Raw genomic sequence first — 22,745 nt, 5'->3', positions numbered from 1 at the left:
TGTCCAATGTTGTGCAAAAGGCATGAAAACAACTAATATTGTGTGAAAACTGAATGGAGATTATCAAATTATTATAAGATTTGTGAGTGATTTAGAGCACAGCAGAACTCGGTCAGATAAAGGCTTATTAATGAAAGTTCCTGTCAAAAAAATTAATTGTATTAAAAGGGCAGCTATAAAAAAAAGGCAGTGTTGAGCAGCAAACAGGTATTTTCATCTTCAGCAAGATCTTTCTTCCTCCCCATATTGCATGAGAACTGTGACTTGCTTAATAATGTGGAACAACCTCTAAGTAGGGTTTCCATAGATCTGGCAAATTATTTTGTCTGAGATTGATACCAATTATCTAAAAAGACATGGATAAATAAACAAACAAACATTTTCTTAGAAAAACTAAAATCTGATTGTTTATTCTACTGAAATCTTACTGATATGTCACTTGCATAATAATTTGGAATGCGGTGTATTCTTATGTTACATAATTGACAGACAGCGTTCTATGTATGTCAACAGGCATATTGCCAAAGCCTTTTTGCCTGAAATGATTCACAAATATCATATATTGTGTATTTAAGTTTTTTGTATTTTCCCAAAAACTACAAAATATGACTTATTCCAACAGTTTAATAGGGTGACAATATCTAAATAAACCTTAAATGAGTAATTTTGTATTGAATTTGTCTTGCTTTCATATAGCATTACAGTTCATAACATTAAAATGTTTTTTAATTAAAATTTTACTTCAGAAATGACTGGCACAATTTACCCCAACGTATTCTCCCCAAAGGCACAACTTCACGAACCAGGGGCAAGTTGTGCCACAAGACCACTTTTTTCCCAAAAGCTATATTTCTGAAACAATTTATTTCAGATCCAAAGTTATTGTTCTCAGGGATGCACCACATCCTGAAATATATGTACATTCTTAAGTTGAAGGCATTACTGCCATGGCCTCACTTTAAAGTCACTTTGAGTAAAAACTGGCACAACTCACCCCACTTTCCCCTATACATCAATAACAGATTCATATATATCTAACTTCATGTTAGAAATTGGCCCCTGCCAATTTACCCAATAGTATTTCGACACCCCGAGTTGCCAGTTGCCGGAAAACACAGTGTATTGCGCAAAAGCCAGCAAACAAACTGAGTCAGAGATCACAGATTCTACCCGACCTAAAAACCCATGTAAGTATCAAGTCTGAGGAGGGGGGGCGAGGTTGGTGGTTCAAGCCCAGTCAGGGACTTTTTAAAATCATTTTACATGTAATTATATTTATTTTTAAATACTAGTGGAAAGCGAGTGCTGAATTACAACTTTTTGATAAGACAATTTTTAGGATTATAACATACACAAAATAAATATTCACTGTCATAAATATTTTATAATTATTGTTCTTCAAATACTGTAAAATAATGTTTTTAATTTAAATTACTCCAAAACTGATGTGAAAACATGTTTGTTTGTTTGTTTTTTTGTTTGTTTGTTTGGGAAATCTGGTTTAGTACTTCAGAAAAGTGCCTTATTGGTTACCATCTGAAAATAAGACTAAGAAGATTATCTTTAAGATTATATATCATGTTTTATGAACTAATGCTGGAACTCAGCAAGAAAGAAGTAAAGAATTAAAGAAGTTAAAGAACTTAAAGGAGTAACCAACTCACCATGTTTAAAAAATTCTGACTAAATCACAATTTGATACTTCAGGGTTATTATAAATGTTTAGCTTTTCTGAGAGCAACAAAAAATGACGATGACTGTTCAGAACAACCACATGACCAACAACACCATATAAATGTTTTATGGAGTAACAGTGAAAGAGGAACTGTGTATCAGAGAGACATTACATCAACCAGATATCACATCTATGAGACTATGAGGGTCATTGGTTTACTCCATTTTTCGTTTTATGGGTTCATTGTGAACACACATGGTATGTATGCTTTTTACCATTAATACTGCTCTTGTCTTCAATGAGTTGATTTGTGATCCTGTGTTATGTCAGCTCTCCAGCATCAGCGAGTCCGACCCAATGGCATGGCTATTCTTCCCTGTGGTGACCTGAAGATTGGGAAAGTGACCTGGAGCAGAGATATGAAAGGACATCAAGTGTACATCCTCAGCACTGATAATGGAGAGATAATCAGACACATGAATAATAACAATCACAGCTCATTGCCAGATCTGTCTCTGATTATCTGGTTTGCCTCATTTTGGGATGAAGGCTTGTATTATTGCAACGGGACACCAGTGGCATGTCTAACAGTGAAACAAGGTAAGAAACCAGAACCGTAAAAGTATCGTCTCAGTGCTGCACATGCTCTCTCATGCAAACACAAATGCATGCGCACAAACAGAGAGGGGAGATCATTGTAAAATGAAAATTGACGCGTTAGGTTTAATTGATTGTTGCTTGTGTTTTTTTTTTTTTTTTTGTCAAAAGTATCCATCCCTGTTTTTAAAATTCATTAAATGATGGACGCTTTACCATTAACACAAGCCCTTGTTATATGTCGGACTCAGCTTATACTATAATCGATTCGTTTTGCTCTTATTGGTCCTGTCTTTTTCAATGTTAACTGTTGTCTATTAACTGTTTTCTATGTTTTTCTACGTTTATTCAGCTAATTCTTGTCTTGTTTATAATGTACAATGATCAAATTCAAAGACAGCACGTCACAAATATAAACCTTTTTTTTTTCTGTGGGAATTAATATCATATTCGGATATTGAAATAATAAATGAAGTATTTTAAATAAATGACATGTACACACAATGTAAACTCCAAAGTGGTGAAAAAGTTGACATGTTTACAAAGTAAACAGTAGTAGGGGGGTCTGGGGGCATCCACCCCCATGAGAAAATTTTCGTGATTTTAACATATAAACTAAGCATTCTGGTGCACTCCCACAAGAAAATAAATTGAAAAAACAACATTTGCTTAAAAACAAAAAAAATTTAAGACTTTGTTTAAATTTTTTTTTAGCCACTTCCTATCAAAATTTTGACAATTGGGCTTTAACATATAGTAAACCAACTTAGGTTTCATGTTTCCTACGATGGTTTCGTCTTGATCGGATTAACGGTTTCGAAGATATTCGCAAAAGTTTTTTAAGCGCTAAATCACAATGTAGCAAAAACCATAAGGCGAAACCTACCATGTTTGGTATCGTTGGACTTGGCAAGGACTCAAGAGTCTAAAGACATGACTCCCATGAAAATAAGTCGACCACATCCAAAATTATATACATTTTCATCTAAAACCATTAAAAACCTATGTTTTTTAAAGTTTTTTCACAATTATAGCGCCACCTATGGTCCGATCTACACAAAAATTGGTGTGCTTCTTTAGAGTCATATGCTGCATGTGCTCACCTATTTTCGTGAAGTTCTGAGTTTTTGTTTAGGTTTTATAGGCTTTTGGGTATATTTAGCCACGCCCATTTTCTAAATGACCCAGTTATAGCGACCCAAAGGGTAAAGTTCAACTTTTTTTTTTGATAATTATTGATCTAGAGAGTCCATAGAATTGTCCTACACTGGTTTCGTTCCGATCGGGCGAAAAACTTAGGACTAGTCCGCAAAAGTAGGTTTTTCACATATTTGCGAATAATTAATGAACGATTTGATTGACAGCATTGGTTCATTGGTTCTTAAAAGTGGCTGTGCCCATTTCGAATGTTTTGGTGCCCCTTAGCGCCCTTGAATCGAAATTTCAACTTTTTTTGATAACTTTTGATATTCAGACTCCAGAGAATCTTTCTGCACTGGTTTGGTTCTGATTGGGCGAAAAACCTAGGACTAGTTTGCAAAAGTAGGTTTTGGACAAAATTCAAAATGGCAGAAAGTTTTTCCTGGCGGAGATATACATTTTGTTTGTTTTGTGCCAAGGATTGCAATGATATAAGACACTTGACTCTATGACAAACGGTCTAGGAGTTATTAGCGATTTTGCGTTTTTTGATCGCTGTAGCACCACCTATTGGCTGATTTGGACGAGTCCGGGTATCTGAGTAGCGAGCAAGATTACTACCATCAGACAAAGTTTCAAGTCTCTATGCTTTATGGTTTGGGCTGCCCGATCAGTTTTAAGGCATAAGAAAAATTAAAAAATCCTTACAATTACAATAGGGTTTCAGCACTACGTGCTTGAACCCCTAAAAAAAACATTTATTGACACTAGGGCTGGGCATTGACACAAATTTCACAATTGGATTCGATTTTGATTCAGAAGCTTGCGATTTGATTTCAATTTGATCACCTTCAATTCAATATTGATTAATTTGGGGCCTATCAGGTACAGTACATGGCAAATTTCCTCAAAGAAAAAATATCTCTCAACTAACCACAGCTGGTACTTCATTATAATATTAAAGGTTACAATTAATTGATTTGCAAGCTACTTACATATAAATTACACATAAAGAAGTTTTTATAATAAAGTTATAATAAATTTTTAATGACATAATTATGTTTCTACTCGTTTTTAATACTGTTTCTATTTGTTTTTAATATCGGCCTAAACATTTAAATGGTGACCGTCATAAAACGGTTTTTATACATTCAGTACTGAAGCACATGTTAAGTACATGAATATGCAATGGCCTATAGTCACAGTGGATATATATCAAAATGCTCCTCTTTAAGTTCATTTTTGTAGCTGACTACCCCGTTTTTTGACATTGAACGGCTTTTCTGAGGTAAATGTTACGGTAAATGTGACATTTTTACAAGCTATTTTATTGGCGCTTTTCCACAGTTGAAACAATGATTGATCGATTAACATTACATATAACATGATACGGATTCAGTAAGTTGTACTGGATCTTGCAACATACCTTCTTTATTCATTCATCCTACATCCATTCATGTTTATTTCGTGTGAAGTGCTAAAACACATCACACACACACACACACACACACACACACAGAAAGAGTGAGGGAGTAAGGGGGGAGGGGGCAGGACAAAGAGAGAGAGATGCAGAAGAAATATTTGAAAGAAAACAAATATATTGATCTGAAATATAGTACATTCATTTTAAATTCATCCAGGTTCAATTACCAAACATACAATCTTAATTTAATTTAAGTCAAACGATGATTTTACAAGATATGAGACACTTTCTCTTTCCCTTTTTTGTCCTTATTTAAACCCTTGCCATGGCAACACTATTCGAGATATCCTATAATCATTCGCAATTTAGCATCTTTAGTATCTTGTCATCATGTTCAGAAAGTTTGGTGGTAATTGCACGAATCCCCTAAGAGGAGTAGTTAAAATTTCAGAGCTTGATTATTCAAATAAATCCACATTCAAACCAAAATATCTGACTTCCTGTTGGTCGAAGCTAATGACTGTAAATTAGAAAGTTGTCCGGCTTAATGAGAACAGTATGTGTACTGAGTTTAGTGACTGTAGGTTGCTAGTGAAGTTTGAAGCAAATCAGGTAAAAATAAGAGGGGGATCTCAAAGCATTTTGAAAGTGACACGCTTCCTGCTGCTAGTTGGTGGCGCTATAACTTAGACTCACAATAGTCACATCCATGTGATGAAGTTTCATCAAAATCAATCAATGTATGCAGAAGTTATAACACACTTCCTGTTTCCCTTATCTCACCATAAATTCGTTGCCTCACCACGGCCAAACCGTTTGAGATATCAAAAGTCCGCTCGCAATTTAGCATCCTCAATGTCTTCATGCTGACCGAGTTTGGTGGTGATCGTATGAATGACCTAGGAGGAGAATATCAAATTCCAGAGCATGCGTTTTTCAAAAAAACCATAATAGCAGACTTCCTGTTGAGCTGGCGTATAGTTGTTAGGCCCGATGAGGTCTATATGTGAGTTTCATACTAATACATGCAAGCATGTTTTATATACCAACCAAGTTTTCAGACCCCATTTAAGGGGCCGCTGTCGAGCCATTTTGACAATTTTGTGTGTATTTGTCTGTTCAGGCGCTAAAAGACATGAAAGAGAGCTCAATTCAGTTCTCTGGCCCTGTCTGAGAGGTGGCTTTCTGTGTGCACACAGAAAACCGGACTGAATTGAGCTGTCTTTAGCGTTGTCACGCTTTTTCAGATTTTTAAATTTTTGACCATTTTATGAAACATGCTGAAAATGTATGCCAACATATGTCCTGCCACGTAGATCAGCACGTTCAAATGTGCGCATCTACTGCATCCCAATTCAGAGGCTGCATCCTTCGAAGGACGCAGACTTCAAAGGCCATGCCTTCGAAGACCACGAAGGTTGGAACGAGCGTTGTTAAATTGACCTAGCGTACGGAGAATTGTTCTTGTCGCCTAGCAACTGTGGCCCTGTTTACACCTGGTATTAAGATGCATTTGGTCGATCAGATCACGTCAGATCACATCAAGTGGACGATGCTAAATACAGGTGTAAACGGGGTCTAAAACTTCTTGAGCTTGTCCACTATCAACCACTTCCAGTAGTCAAAGGCCAGATGAGATTTAAACTTTGTCAGCCTAAGACCCAAGTTTAGTTTGAAGATGAAAATTACACTTTAACCCACGGACTAAAAAAAACCAACAACAACAGTGTAAAAGTAGCCCAATTCCAAGGGAAAACCTTGGACTTGGCAACACTGGACTGGATCTCTTCCCAAATCGCCCCTCCCTAACATTTTCGTCTCGTTTTTATTCGTTGACGAAAATGTCAATAGATTTTTGTCATTTTTGTCATTCAGAACTGCTTTTTATTTATAGTTATCGTCTCATTTTCATCAGTGAAAAAATGGTGAGGAAAATTATGATAAATGATTTAACGAAATTAACACTGCTGTTCACTGAGATTATGAGTTAATCGATGAGAACAAAATTGTTCTTTGTTGCATGTATTAAATGTGTTCTCTGTATAATTTACACAGCTGATGGACAGAACACTGAAGATCTGACTGAATGTCTCAAAGGTCAGTAAGAAATAAAGGGTATCACTCATGATTTTTAACTGCTGCTTAACTAATTTCAGATTTTTCCATGAAATCAAAGCAAATTCTGCACAGCTGTTGGGAAATTGTTTCTCTGTGTGTTTTGATGGAATTCAGAACCATCTTGTTGTGTAATAAAGACAGACTCCAGAGCATCATTCATTTGTTAATTTATATTTTCGCCGCCTCATTATGAATGTTTGTACCGTGATAAAATAAATGAGGATTTATGAATCTAAGGCCCTGTTTACACCTGTTATTAAGATGCGTTTTGTTACCTCTGGAAGTGGTCGAAAGTGGGGCCTGCATTGCCAGCAAGATCATTTCCTTTTTTAATGCCCAGAAAGGTACTAAAAGCATATTTAAAACTATTAATGTGAGTAGTGGTTCAACCTTAATATTATAAAGCGACCAGAATACTTTTTGTCTGACAAAAACAAAACAAAATAACAATATCTAGTGATGGGCGATTCCAAACACTGCTTCATGGAGCTTCGAAGCTTTATGAATCTTTTGTTTCGAATCTGTTACGAATACGGCTCCCGCGGCTCCTCCTCCCGGCCGCCGGAGGGAGCCATCACCTGAGTTCTGAGTCACTTCCTTCTGGACTACGTTACCCATAGGCCCTCATTCCTGGGACTGATTGCACACACCTGCATTGCATCACACTCACACTATTTCAGACGCACACACGCATCCATACACTGTGAAGTCTTGATTTGCCCCGGTGATCACTACTGAGCGTTTTCTTGTGGACTGTTACCCTGCTATCGTTTGGACTGTTTATCATTTGTGAACCTCTGCCGCCTGCCTTGAACCTTGCCTGTTTCCTGGATTACGTTTGTCTGCCGCCTGCCCTGAACTCTGCCTGTTGTAAGATTCTGTTTGTCTGCCGCCTGCCTCGACCCAAGCCTGTCCCTGTTTTCGCTACTGTCTTGCCCTTGTCTGCCTTGTGCTTTGTTGTCACAATAAAGAAACTGCAAATGGATCCTCACGCTGTCAGCCCTTCATTACAGAATCAGTGGTTCTGAGCGCCAAAATCACGTGATTTCAGTAAACGAGGCTTTGTTACGTCAAGTGTTTCGAAATTTCAATAGTTCATGTGTCTTTGACAGTTTGATATGCTCTCCGAACCACTGATTTGAAACAAAAGATTCGTAAAGCTACGAAGCTTCATGAAGCAGTGTTTTGAAATTGCCCATCACTAGATATTGTTGAATAAAGTCGCTTTTTTTTTTTTTTTTTCCCCAAAAAGTATTCTCGTCGTTTTATAATAAGGTTGAACCACTGTACTCACATTAGTTGTTTTAAATATGTCTTTAGTAGCTTTCTGGGCATTGAAAAAAGAAATGATTTTGCTGGCAATGCAGGCCTCACTGAGCCATCGGATTTTGTCAAATATATATATTAATTTGTGTTCTGAAGATGAACGAAGGTCTTTCGGGTGTGGAACGACATGAGGGTGAGAAATAAATGACACAATTTTCATTTTTGGGTGAACTAACCCTTTATGAATGCTCTTTTGTTCTTAAGAAAAGAACAATTATTTATTTAATTATTTTAAATGTAAGGTAAGATGTTGAATTTGAGTTGTTTCAAATATTACGCATCAAATATTATAATGCTAGCTACATGTAAGACATTACTATTGTGATATTTTACTTCTTATTGGATGTTTGTGTTTCTGATGGAAATACTATTGTTTATTAATTTGAAGAGATCTTCTAATTTTTTTCGCTCAACACTAAAATGTTACAAGAAATAAATTTCTCATATGATGTTATTAAATGAATCATCTCAGATACTTTACTTTTGAGAACTTCTTAAGAATTTTTCAAGAGATGCATTTAGGAGCAGTCTTACATGAAATTTCAGATTGATTCACTGACAATTCACTGATGAAAAAAGTAAGGTTGTGTAGGCTGGAATATCTCCTATGGTGAGAATTACATTTAAATTGTTTTTTTCATCTTCAGGTGCTAGCCATGTGAATGTGATGGAGCAAGTGTTGATGTTCGGCGGTGTTGGACTGGCAGCTCTGATGTTTCTCTTTGCTACTGCAGCTGCAGTGCAAGCTTTATACTCTTCTGACAATGTAAAGCAAAGAGCTCACACTACAGACCATGCTCAAACATCGGTGACTGATATGTATTACATTAACCTGAGAGAACAGCAATGAAACTGATTTAAGTCTTTAAGAAAGCTTTTGACAAATAAATTGTTTACTTTCTGATAAGATAAAGAACCACTGTTACTATTGTTCATACTTAGTGTTAGATATTTGATTAAACCCCTAATAATATTAAACTTCCACACCATTTGTGCTATGGACATGAATGATACCTCAGATCATGCAGCTTGAGGAGGAGAGTGAGGAACAATAAAGTGGGAAATGTGCATAAAATGGCAAAGACTTACATTAAAGGACTCATCCATCTAAAAAAACAGAACATCTTACTTTCATATGTGGGATGATGTGGGATTACTCAACTGACGGTTTCAACATATTGTGATAACATAAAATTCCTTTTTGAGAACTTTTTTTTCTCTCCCCATTTCATGCTATATTTCACAAGACAACTCAGTGGCAAACAAGAAGCATTGCAAAAAAATATAAACAAATTCTATAAACAAGAAGTTTACACTGAGTCAATTACATTTTAGACACTTTGTGGCATCTTTATTCTTGGTTGCTTCCTCTTGGTTACATCATTGATCTGATGACACAAAGTTTTATATCAGCTCCATACTTACTGTCTTCTCCCCACAAGCTCTTTAAATGCCTGTATGAATTACATCAAAATGACCAGCATTATCAAGGGAAACAAAACAAAAATGTATTACTAATTGATTCCAAAAATCATACTATTTCTCATTCTGATTTGTCTGTTGACATCGATGGCTTACTGATCAGACCCCGTTCTACAGTTCGTAACTGCTCTCATATCTCCCCTTCTCTAAAATGTTGGACTAGACTGCGCCAAATTTTTTAACTGGGTACTGACTGATCAGTATCAATGCAGCCTAAGTAATTATATAAAAGTGTAAAAGCATTTGTACACCTATATGAAAATGCAGATGAGATCATTTTAACTGAACTATCATTTAAAAAAGCAACAACACATTTTTAGTTCTTAGGTATATGTGGTTGTCACATGTGCACTAAGTTTTTAAAATAAGATGATTGTTGAAAGTTACAAACATAATTATACTCATAACTGCAGTTCTGAACAAAATAGTGCTGTTATAGCTTATATATACAGTAGATTACCTCTAGGGAGTGCACTCATACCACCGCCAAAAAATACATGGAGTCTAAATTGTTTGTCTTTCATAAAATCAAAATAGAAGAGAGAAATACATAGTTGTTGTGCTTATTGTCATGATGACTTTCGTCACTTTCATTATGAATAAATCATCTTAATGATGTTATAAAATTAATCTTCTTGCACCAGACACGTGTTTGGAAGTATATGAACTAAACTCCACTATGATATAGGTTTGTGTGATGTAAACATTTGTGAAAGAAATGAAAATGAATAAAATCTGTGTAGATAGCGGCAGTTTTATTATTATTATTATTATTACAACAATCAAAAGGAGCCCTTTCTCAATAATTACATCACACTTTCACAACTTCTCTTTTTTTTGGTTTTTGGTTTTGGTAGTTTCAGTTTATTTCACATTCAAAATGCACTGAAACTACCAAAACACATCATACATCTCAGAGCTTTAATAACCGAAAACAGGGCAGTCTCAGTTGAGTGTCCATGTTTGAAACCAGACTGGTTGTTTGTCCAGGAGCTTGTTCTGTCAAAAGGTAGAACATGACTCGTTCAAGTGTCTTAGTAAATAATGGTAGAAGGGATACCAGTCTGTAGTTTTCTAAAAGAGCTGGATTTAGAGTGGGTTTTTTAAGCATTGGGGTTATCCGAGCCTGCTTAAATGCTGTGGGAAAGGTACCAGTGTGAAGAGAGTTGATGATGGCGCGAGCTGGCCTGGATGAAAGGGGGGAAATTTGTTTAAACAAGATGTTAGAGTGGAGAAAAGTTCATCAGTAGCACTTGGCACTTGTCCTTGCCCAGTGGACTAGCATAGGTAGACTTGCTGGTCGTCACAACAAGGGACTATACTAACTAATTATATACCCGCCTGATTCAGCATTATTGAATTCAGCAGGACATGCCTTACTATTTAACAAAACAAAAGGGGCTATGTTAGCTCAGCCAAACTGAAAAGCCACACGGCACAGCACGAGAACAAATGTGACTTCAGCATGTGTTTGTCAGAGATCAGCCAGGCTCCATCACCACCCAGTCACAGAGATCACAGTCACTCCATCGCCAGTGGTATCCAGTCCCGTGGCCACATCAATGCCCTACTCTGGCTCGATGGAGGATTGCGACGGATTTCTTCTTCAGTGTTTGCTGGCCCTAGAGATGCAGTCACACCGGTTCATCACCAAAAGAGCCAAAATAGCCTTCATAATCACCCTGCTGAGGGGACGAGCGGTTCACTGGGCCCAAACCATCTGGAATCAAAATTGATTGTCATGCAAACACTGAGTAATTTCACCACTCATTTTTGTGAAGTTTTTGGGGTTCCTGATGGCGATTCTTCTGTTGGTGAGCAATTATATCATCTTTCTCAAGGGAAAATGTCTGTTTCTGATTATGCTCTTCAGTTCAGAACCCTAGCAGCGGCCAGTGGCTGGAATGAGTGCTCACTCATCACCACCTACTGGCAAGGATTAAATCCCTGGTTTTGACTGCATCTGGCTGGACACGACGATGCCATCGGGCTAGAACGGTTCATCCATCTCTCCATCCGCACCAATCGTTGTATGCAGCCCTGCCTGGAAGACCTACAGGGCCAGCCTTCACCACCACGTCCTCGCCAGCCAGAGTATACTAGCTCTCCAGAACCAGAATCCATGCAACTGGAGAAATGAGCGGCAGAGGAGGCTGACCCAGGGTCGTTTGTCTCTATTGTGGTTCTGGGGGACATGTTATCACTGCCTGTCCCAGGGGCAGATCTAGAAAATTATTTATATGGTGGCATGAGGTCTATGAGGGGTGGCAACACCAAAGCAAGCGCCCATGCATAGTTTTTGGAGATTTATGGCCTGACATACACAATTGCGTTCACAAACATTGCATTACCACAAAGTAGTCATCTATACTGTTTAAAATTAAAAATAAATAACAAGATTTCAATATCCATCATGGCACCAAGTCAAGACACTATACGAAAAACATCAGCAGATTCTAAATTAGTCTAAGCTTGTATCACTAAAGGAGATGAGCAGTTTTATTAATATTACACAGGCTACTTCAATGGTATAAATCACATGTTTTAGTGCAAGTTAAAGAACAACAAAAACTTGTTTTTTTGCGAACAATTTTTGAGTTTCTGTTATTAACAGAGGTGGGAATGTCTGTGTGTGTTCACCCAGAACACCCTATCAACTACATACTCAGGCAACACCCCAGCAACTGCATAGCAAGAGCCTAGAAACCACCTAGCAACACTTTAGCAATCACCCAGAACATCTATATTCTGGCCGAACTGACCAAACTATTTATGTTTTTTAAACAAGACTTTAAGTTGGCTTTATGACAAGCCAGCATAAATTTGTCTTTCAAACTTTTCAGTCTTATTGTTTTTCTTGATTGCTAACGCACAATTCATGAAACAATTCAACATTTTCTCACAACTATAAACACAATCTCAAAACTATACACCAACTTGTACAAACCTCAAGCTTCCAGGTCAAAATAAATGTTCTAGTCAAAAACTTATTCTTGTCTGACAAAATCAAACTTTGGCATCAGATGACACACAAAACTTAACAAATACACAGACTAGGCCTACTGCACTGCCCAGTGAACACTAGTCAGATCAATTCATATAACACTGTAACAAAAACCTTATTGGGATTCAGGAATTATTTTGCAGCTCAATGTCTACTACACTATACAAAAATAAATTTACAGATGCAGATACAGCAAAATACAGCAATGACCTTTTGGAGGGAATTTTTCTTTTTCATTTTACTATTGTAAAGTGATCTTGCAGTAGATGAAAAGCATGAGAAAAATATGTATGAACTTGGTATGCACCACAGTAAATTCAGCATTCTCTGAACATTTGGCTAAATTTCATTAAAGTAGCTATATACAGTACTATAGCAGTGTATTGGTCTTCTGACACAAGACTATATCCTTAGGCAGTCATTTCTCAGTTTTGCAAAAATACAGTAGGCTACACATAACAAATGGCTACAAAGAAAGTTGACAATCACAAGTTTGAGGGTGTACAACTTGCTACAGTTTACTGTACACAGAATAGTGAAATTTCCCTCATCTAAAGCTACTAGTAGGCCTACTGTGTAAGTTTAAAACCCCGATAAATTATTCTTTCAGCTCTCTCTCAGATTTTGACTGGTGTGTCATCAGTCTTGCTACCTAATGTTGTCATTGTTAAACGTTTTGATAAATGTGTCTTTGTTTTGAGAACTGATGGTTTGGGAAACTGGGCCCGGCCAACTGAATCACTTATAATGTGTTAGCAATCGAGAAAAGCTAAAATACGTTTAGATTCTTACCTAACTCTGCTATTAGTTTCTGTGATCGGGATCTTCTTATTGATTTCATATTATTGTTTCGTTGGATGACAAAAAGACCTTTATCCATGATGAAAGTGGAGCGGGCGGTGAATCAGCTTGCCAAAAAATTACGAAAATGAATCTCAGACATATTCAGATAGGATTACATTTCTCACAGGACTTCTGAGTTAGCCGGGAAGCAGTAATTTTCCGATTCACGAACAAATGGGGAAAAAAAATTTGTACGTGAACTTGGCTGTGCTGTGTGTTTTTGAACCGGTTCATAAGAGTCATTTGTTAATGAAGCTGACTACACTGGGCGCGCTGCACGCAACCATCATGCACATTGAAAGACATGTTTCTTGCCATTATTTTGCATTAAGCTGTCTTTTTTAGGTCATCACATTGAAGCCGCTGTTGAAAAGCAGTACTTGAAACACTGCTTACATTTATATTTTATTCTGTGATAATTTTGGGGTGGCAAAGCTTTTTCTTAGGGTGGCAGTTGCCACCCCGTGCCACCCCGGTAGATCCGCCATTGGCCTGTCCCATTCATCCACCAAGACCTATGGTGAGTGTCATCCATTCAGTGTCTGTTAATACGAAGCCACTTACTACTGAAGTTATTCTTACTGCCTCACGTCTCCCATCCAGTACGTTCTCCTCGACTCTGGGTCAGCTAGAAACTTAATCTTCGAATCCCTCTGCCGCCAGCTCAACCTCAAGAAGAGGCCCATTGAGACTCATTACCAGGTCCAGTCGATCATCGGCAAACCCTTAAACAAGAGGAATGTGCGCCATGCTGTAGGAGCTGTCCAGTTGCAAATAGGACCGTTGCACACCGAATCCATCGTCTTCCTGTTTCTGGAGAATTCCACCGCTGGTATAATTCTAAGGCGCCCGTGGCTAGTGCAACATGACCCCGTTCTCTCCTGGAACACCGGTGAAGTCCTGAAGTGGGACGATAGCTGTTTTCCCGGATGCTTCCTCATCCAGTGAAGCCTCTCTCAGTCAACACCACCTCCATCGAGAGCCCGGTTGAACCATAATCCATGGAGATTCCAGCCTGCTACGCCCCCTTCAGTGACGTATTCTGCCCCAAACAGGCATTGTCGTTGCCTTCACACAGGCCATGGGACTCTGCCATCAACCTCCTTCCGGATGAGCCAGTGCCCCACAGTAAAATTTATTCACTATCTGCCCCGACTGCGCCATCTCCAAAAGCCCACGCCATCTTCCATCTGGCAAACTTCTTCCCTTGCCCGTACCACAGCGCCCTTGGTCACACCTAGGAGTAGACTTTGCCACCGACCTATCTCCATCTGAAGGTAACACACGTATCCTAGTCATTGTTGACCGATTCTCTAAATCCTGCTGTATGATTCCTCTGAAGGGCTTACCTACTGCCATGACAACAGCGGAACTTCTCTTCAATCATGTATTCCGATACTATGGTATCCTAGAGGACATTGTGTCTGACAGAGGCCCACAATTCATTTCCCAGGTATGGAAGGATTTCTTCAGGCTCCTAGGTGTGACCGTCAGTCTGTCATCAGGGTACCATCCACAGTCGAATGGGCAAGCAGAGAGGAAGATTCAGGAGATTGGGCTCCTGTTTACTTTACCTGCCACGTCCAATAAACTCTCATATTCATTGCTACATCGTTGTGAGTCCGTGTTCCGTAACAGTGTTACCACAGTAAACGAAACAATGTTTCCACCACACGTACGATATTCCTTGATGGACATCATCTTTTCTTCCTGCCGGAACGAAGAAGGGAGGTGGCGAAAGAAAGCACTGTCCTCTTAAAGGCAAGATCAACGGCAAGAAGAATTCAATGATTGCTTCATGAAGGAGAAAGATTTTGAGGCAAAGGCACTGAGAGCCGAGCATATAGTGAATGGCTTTGCCCATATTTCGTGCTCTGTCACCATTGGCAAGTAATTTTTAATGCCGCAATGCAGTCAGACTTCAGTATTTGAGGAAGGAGTGGGATAATCCACAGTGCAACAGAGTGACAGTGACAAGACAAGACACAGATAATAAAAAGAACAATATACAAATATACAGACAATGTGCAAAATAGCAAAGACACAATATACAAATTAAAATAAATTAAAATAGGCAATTTACTATGTACAGATATGTTAGGTGTAAATTAGAAATGTAAAGAAGTATGTGTGTTAAATAAATGAATGTATAATAGTGTGTATGTGTGTATGTGTGTTGTGTGTTCCTTGTTTATTGTCAAGTGTTCATGAGATGGATTGCCTGAGGGAAGAAACTGTTCCTGTGTTTGGTCGTTCTGGAGCTCAGGACTCTGTAGCGTCGACCAGATGGCAACAGTTCAAAGAGGGAGTGTGCTGGATGTGAGGGGTCCAGAGTGATTTTGCCAGCCCTTTGCGCACTCTGAATAAGTACAGATCTTGGAGAGTGGGGAGGGTTGTACCAATGATTCGCTCAGCAGTACGGACTATCCGACGTAGTCTTCTGAGGTCAGAATTGGTAGCTGAGTTGAACCAGACGGTAATTGAAGTGCATAGGACGGATTCAATGATGGCAGAGTAGAACTGTTTCAGCAGTTCCTGTGGTAGGTTGAACTTCCTCAGTTGGCAGAGGAAGTACAGCCTCTGTTGGGTCTTTTTCACAATAGAGTCTATGTGAATGTCCCACTTTGACTTTCCAGTGCATTTTGTTATCTTTATAAATACTTTTACAACATGAATAATGTTTTAAATAAAAAAATGTTCAATAGAGAAATATGCTATGATAAAAATGTGAAAAGTGATTCTTTTAAATACCAAAACCCCCAGTAGATGATGGTAAGTCACTGTCGTAATGCGTGAGTCATCAAGTCATTTGTTCAGTGAAGCAAGTGGCTGTATTTATGAATGAAACATTGAACTTTGACGAAACACCGCTGTTGAGTTCTGCTGTGGCTTTCATTGGAGCTATTTGTTGCAAAATAGAGCAAATACTGACAATACTGTGAAGAACATCACTTATTATTAGCCTTTTGTTTGTTGAAATGTCGTATAAAATCAATGTCACATTTGCAAAAGTGTGGATATTTGGATTTGCGTTCTTGATCGTATAATATTATCAACATTAAAAACAAGAACTCACAAAAGGTATGTTTTGTATCAAGAGTTTGAATCTTAAATTGATCTCTATGCACCTTTTGTGCCAGACTATTTGTTCTTCGTGCTAGTAAGTGCTAAATTTGCAGGTACATTGTCGAGAACGGCAATAATGTAGCGTGGTTTGCTAAGGCAGCAGACTGCACACAACCTATATGCACCCATAAGCACGCTGCTTATGTGGAAATGGATGCAGTCAGTTTTGACAGCAAAAGATGTGGTATTTTGATTGGATGTCATGCATTTATGGCATTGTGCCTGTTATTAAAACTGAGCATGTATTTTCTGTTATTTTAAGGTGGAGAAGAATTAAATGAACGGCAAAATTCGGCATTTTGCTCACGTACCCCCTCCGTCAACTCACGTACCCCAGTTGGGAACCACTGCCATAGTGCATCTTGGTGCCATGTGTTCCCCAGGTAAGCGACGCACACGCACCTGGCCATCCACGTGATGTAAAAGACAGGGCCATGGCCGCCCATGACCCTGTCGCCAGTTCACCACTGTTCCTTCTTTGGACCACTTTACTGACCACTGCAGACCGGGAACATCCCACAAGAGCTGCAGTTTTGGGCATGCTCTGACCCGGTCCTCTAGCCATCACAATTTGGCCCTTGTCAAACTTGCTCAAATCCTTATGCTTGCCCATTTTTCCTGCTTCTGTAATGCTTTGGCCCAGATAACGCTAGTTAAATCTATGGAATAAAAGAGTTTGAAGGCGAAAAGTCTGTATTCCACACGTTTAATGGCAGGTCCACAGGGACACGCTCCTCACATACATGAGAGATTGACTCTTTCTTAGCATTACAAATAAAAGTAAAGCAAAATTATAACAAGATGAGAGAGCACATTTTTTTCATCTACCATGGTACTCATCACATAGTCACGTAGTCCTTCTACGTCATCACCGCATAGCGTGCTTTGAGTGAAGTGATCAGTCTCTTAAAAGGCACAACGCACAATAATGTGATGCATGTAAATACATAGTTTAGGCTGTTACACTTCTAACACATCAGCTTTGAGGACAAAGTGTTCACTTGCTGTCTAATATATCCCACCTAATAACAGGTGCCGTGATGAAGAGATAATCAGTGTTATTCACTTCACCTGTCAGTGGTCATAATGTTATGCCTGTTATTGGGTGGGATATATTAGGCAGCAAGTGAACACTTTGTCATACCTTTTACATACCTTTTAAATTGTATTTTTACATTAACAAGTCAATCTCATAAAGTTAGTGTTTAAGCATTTTTATGTTTATTCCAATATAATAACTAAAGGCAGTAACAATTTAAACAATATATTTTATTTGTGCATTGATGTTCAGCTGTTCTTTTTAATAGTCAACTTAGGCTATTTCGGATCATCATTCATGCTCGGTAAACACTGTCTGTCACAGACACAAAGATGTAGCTATAATTTCACCAAGCTGATTGCACTAAAACCCCCCGTAGTCATCAGGTTTTCAGGTCTTTTCAAGTTTAATTATGACGTGACATAAAGCGGTGATATCTAAGTGGCTGAGCTGTTTACTTACTTTTCAATTAGTCTTCCCTTGACGCCCTCATTTTGTTCATTCAGACTGACACACGTAACACGCACATAAACAAGAGGCGGGATTTATAGCACAAACCAATCATAACCAATTTCATCCAATCATAGCGCGATGAAGGCATTGCCTCCTCTCACGTGACCTTCCCCCATTCATTCTCAGTTATCCCTCACAAAACCCACTGGATGCTTTAGGGGGTCTATTGGTTTTCTATGAGGGGAAGGGAGGCACGAGAGATGCAGACTCCCGCTGTAACTTTACCTGCGGGTGTTGCTGTTGGACAGTGTTCCTTTAGAAATACGAGTGACTTACACACTTTTTAATGTCACATTTTGTAATATTTGCTTTGTTGTATTTTTGTAATATGGATTACTTTCTCATTCTATTTTTTTGAGGAGGAACTGCCTCCCTTGCCGCCTCAGAGGAAACACCCCTGATATATATACGGTTTTACAAGCGCACACACCTAGCGCATGCACAGAAAACCAGCTGTCACAGCACGTGTACTAAACTGAATTATCTGTAGCATCTTAATGCATTTAAAGTGTCAAAAAATTAAAAAAAATTTAGTGTCAAAAAATTTAAAGAGTCAAAAAATTTTAAGTGTCAAAAAAAAAAAAAAAACAAGGAAAACAATACAAAATAAATTTTATTTACAAAGACAGATGTGTGATATAGTGCAAGAATACGGATGTAATATTGCAACAAAATTTATATTTTTGTGCAAAAGATAAACAACTTAAGCTCATTCAAGAGCATTTGTAGTAATGTAATATTACAAAATAACAATTAATAATAATAATCTTTACAAACAAATTCCTTGGTTAGTGAGGAACATACATTTAAGTGAATGGGATCAAATTTTGAAGGCCATAGGGTCAAGCCATCAAACAGTAAACTGGACTAGATCCATAAAGCAACAGAATGAACACAAAGAGGTCTGAGACTACATTCATACTTAAGTGGACCAAAAAAGGATCTGAGTCTTCTTTCAGGGACATGGACAGTGTGAACGTAAAGAGAACTGGGTCCTTTTTCACTTGGTTCACCTTTTGGTCCACTTAAAGTGGTATGAGTTTGGTTCTTTTACAGAGAGGACCCAAGTGTGAAATCACCCTTAGACATAAATTTTATAATAAGGGTGTTTTCACACTTGGGTCCTCTTTAAAAGAACCAAACTCAGACCCCTTTAAGTGGACCAAGATGTGTACAATATGTTTTACACAGATTAGATCCATACCATAATTCAAGAAATGAGAAATCATTCACACATATAGTAAAGAAGACACACCTCCAATAAACCATTCAATATTTAGTAACAAATGCATGAATTATGTGTGATCTAAGCATACTAGTCACATATATAGGTTGTAGACATGATATAGAATTATGCAGTTGAACGATGTTTGATTATAAGTCCATGGTGTAAAGTATTTGAGTAAATGTATTTAGTTACTGTACTTAAGTATCTTTTTGGCTACTTTGTAGTTGTACTGAGTATCAAAGATATTAGCAACTTTTAATCTCTACTTGACTACATTTTTGAACAAGTAAATGCACTTTTTACTCCTATACATTTGTAATGAGTAATGCAATTACACATTACATTTTGCATGGCACCTAACTTTTTCTGCAGTACTTTGTTTCTGCTATAAAGAAGCGATATCGCCATCTAAGGGCATTGAAGGTACTATATCTTGTGAATTTTGCCTTTACTCACCCAAACTTGTCAACAAGGCTACTTTACATGAATGCGAGTGCATTAGCAGGTAGTTGTGAACCGCAGGTGTTTGATTTTTAGCTCAGCCGGTGATGAGGCTGAAACCAGCACATCAAGTGAAAGTAGACATACTTTTTTATTTTATTTATCCACTATATTGATGAGACATTTTTGAAGGATATTGGTTTACTTCTGGCCTTTTTGTGCATTTGAGCTTAACTGAGACCTGAGTGTTTGTAGACGTTTAAGAGGCTGTTGTGTCGACCTTGATTTATTGCAATATTGAGGTGTTCAGTTTTATTTTTATTTTAGAAAATAAACATCTTACAAATCAATTGTTTCTTATTTTCACCGGCATGTCTCTTAGGTGTTGAGGACTTGTGCATCTTTGAGCCTATTATTAGTAAAATACTCAAGTACTGTTAAAATCAGATACTCTAAGACTTTTACTCAAGTTCTATTGGAATTGGTGACTTGTAATGGAGTCATTTTCACTGTAAGGTATCTGTACTTTTACTCAAGTATGGCTTTAAGGTACTCTTTACACCTCTGCGTCTAGTATTGTTTTGTAATGATCTGTCCTGCATTTAAGGGAGAAGTCAGAGGTCTTCAAAAAGGTGGTCTGTTTTAGGTCTGTCTTGGGAAATAATTTTTCTGAAATGTAATGAAATATGTGTTGCACATGATGGAAAAAGTTAGTGCATGTTCTTTTTATGATTTAGGGAGCCTCAGACATCAGCAGTGTTTTATAATCATTCATCACAAGGTCTTATACTATGATAAACTGCTTTCTCATAATTATTCATGACACCACTTCTGTCTGCCATACTAAGGCAGAATAAAGACTGTTAGAGACGTACCACAATTGTTCTACTTGAAATTAAACATTGCCTCCACTTTTATTTTTTGAAGTGATATGCTTGTTTTACACTGATTAATGTAAACCATTTACAATCTCAAACAAATTAAAGAAGACATGGTCAAAACATCTACATGAATAATGTTACAGACAATAACAAGAAAAAAACCCACTAAACTAAAATTCAATAAGCATACTATGTTTGCACCTTCTAAAGAACCATCACCAATGATAATGTGAAGCTACAGATTCCTCTGTGGTATGCATGTACGTACGTACGTACGTGTGTTTGCGCAGTGTCATTCTTTCACTGAGTAACGTCTATACCTGAAAGAGCTGAATATTTCACCAGGAAACCTAATAAACTTAATGTCAAAGACAAAGCACACATTGCTTTAAAAAGAATCACAAACCTTTATTGAACAGTGAACAGCAGTCAAATGACTTAATGATAACATACTGATATTTCTTAAAAAGCAATCTACTGATAAGCAGAAGCATTTGCTTCAGTGACTGGAAACAATACATCTTGGGAACATATTGGTCAATGTCAAAGAGTCCCCACATTTCAATCCCATCCATATCAGTATAAAGAACCAAACATGATTTTGGTCCATAGGTTGGTTCATGTGCCTAAAATGATTAAGTGATCCATTCATGTTGGTCTCTGGGTAAATGAGTGCAGTTCTCGCTTTACATTCTTTTACTCTCTTCCTCATTCATTCTGTTTTTTTTTGTTTTGTTTTGTTTGTTTTTGTATTTTATTCTGTGGTCTATGTCACCATTCATCTCAAAACACTCATTTCAGGTCTTTAGCCTCAAAAGGTTCAGATGACCATGCATTGGTTTGTACACCTCAATTTCCCCAAGTTCTTTTTAAACATTGCTTCCTCTCTCACTCATACTCAGCGATCAGCACCATCATTCCTACTCCAAACAGCAGAGCTAGGATCTCCAGCATTGATTGCCAGAAACTAGACCGTCCAACCAGCAGCTCTGGGAGAACCGTGACGGTTGCGATATAAACAAAGCCTCCGGCGGTGAAGGGAAGGATCCAGGCTGTGGCCGCGGCACCCACCCCTTCAGCCAATAAGGAGCAGGCAGTTCCAGCTAACGCACCAATGGCGGTGAGAAGCTGAAGACACATGGCCTGATGAAAACAGGAAGAGTCAAAAATTAATGGTAAATTAAAAACACTGATGTTTAATGAAGTCATTGAACCCATTTCACTTTTGCTATATCCTTTGAAGTGACTTCATAAGCGCAGTTTTCCCTCGATGTGTTGAAATGTTTCGAATCAAAATATGAAGGAGGACAGGACATATCAAAGAGTTTTTTTTTTTTTTTAAACAGCCAATAAAGTTTAGTTTATTTACTTTTACTGCAGTAAAACAGTGATAATGTTTAGTAATGGTAATGATGCACTTTCAACCCTATAAGACTGAAGGGAGCGCCCGCGTTCCCAGTTCGCGTGTCTCTCTTTAAGAGCCAGTAGAAACTGAAACCAAGTAGGTAGCACAATAATACTTTTTGCATACAAAATCAGAGACTTTACACGTTCAGATCATGCCTCCAACATTGTCCTGTTGCATTGTTTTCACCCTCTAATGAGTCTGCACAAATTGAGTCTACAACAAAAACAGCGCACAAGCGATAACTGAAAACAAATAAGTAGATTTCACGTGGTGTTTTTGCTCATAACTTCATGAAAATTGCACAGATTACAGATCATGGCACATCACCATTTAAAGCAGACTCTTATGATTAAAAAAGGAAAAAACAACATAATCCATTGTGTCGATCACGAGATATTACTAACGGAATGATGTAACATATTTGGCTAAAAACATGTCTCTCGTCTTTCCGGGATGCAATGTGTTATCCAATGTTTCCGGAACAGTCGATGCTTGTTTTCA

General features: G+C 37.9%; 1 protein-coding gene and 1 long non-coding RNA gene across 10 annotated transcripts in view; one reads left to right on the top strand and one right to left on the bottom strand.

Annotated features, from left to right (window-relative positions):
• Positions 1-1,562: 1,562 nt before the first annotated feature.
• Positions 1,563-21,627, top strand: LOC127500908 (uncharacterized). The gene is made up of 4 exons (XR_007926460.1): positions 1,563-1,933; positions 2,006-2,275; positions 6,891-6,932; positions 8,927-21,627. It is a non-coding gene; the product is annotated as an uncharacterized LOC127500908 (long non-coding RNA).
• slc39a7 (solute carrier family 39 member 7) overlaps positions 21,224-22,745 on the bottom strand; it is a 17,309-nt gene continuing 15,787 nt past the window's right edge. For all 9 annotated transcript variants that reach the window (XM_051872505.1, XM_051872510.1, XM_051872507.1 and 6 more), the window contains one exon: positions 21,224-21,979. In XM_051872505.1, coding sequence (XP_051728465.1) covers positions 21,725-21,979 — 255 coding nt within the window. In that variant the 3' untranslated portion in view covers positions 21,224-21,724. The remainder of the gene's footprint in view (positions 21,980-22,745) is intronic.

Source organism: Ctenopharyngodon idella, chromosome 19 (genome assembly GCF_019924925.1).
Source record: "Ctenopharyngodon idella isolate HZGC_01 chromosome 19, HZGC01, whole genome shotgun sequence".
NCBI classification, from domain to species: domain Eukaryota; kingdom Metazoa; phylum Chordata; class Actinopteri; order Cypriniformes; family Xenocyprididae; genus Ctenopharyngodon; species Ctenopharyngodon idella.
The sequence above is the reverse complement of the archived record's forward strand: the minus strand, read 5'-3'. Positions and strand labels throughout refer to the sequence as shown.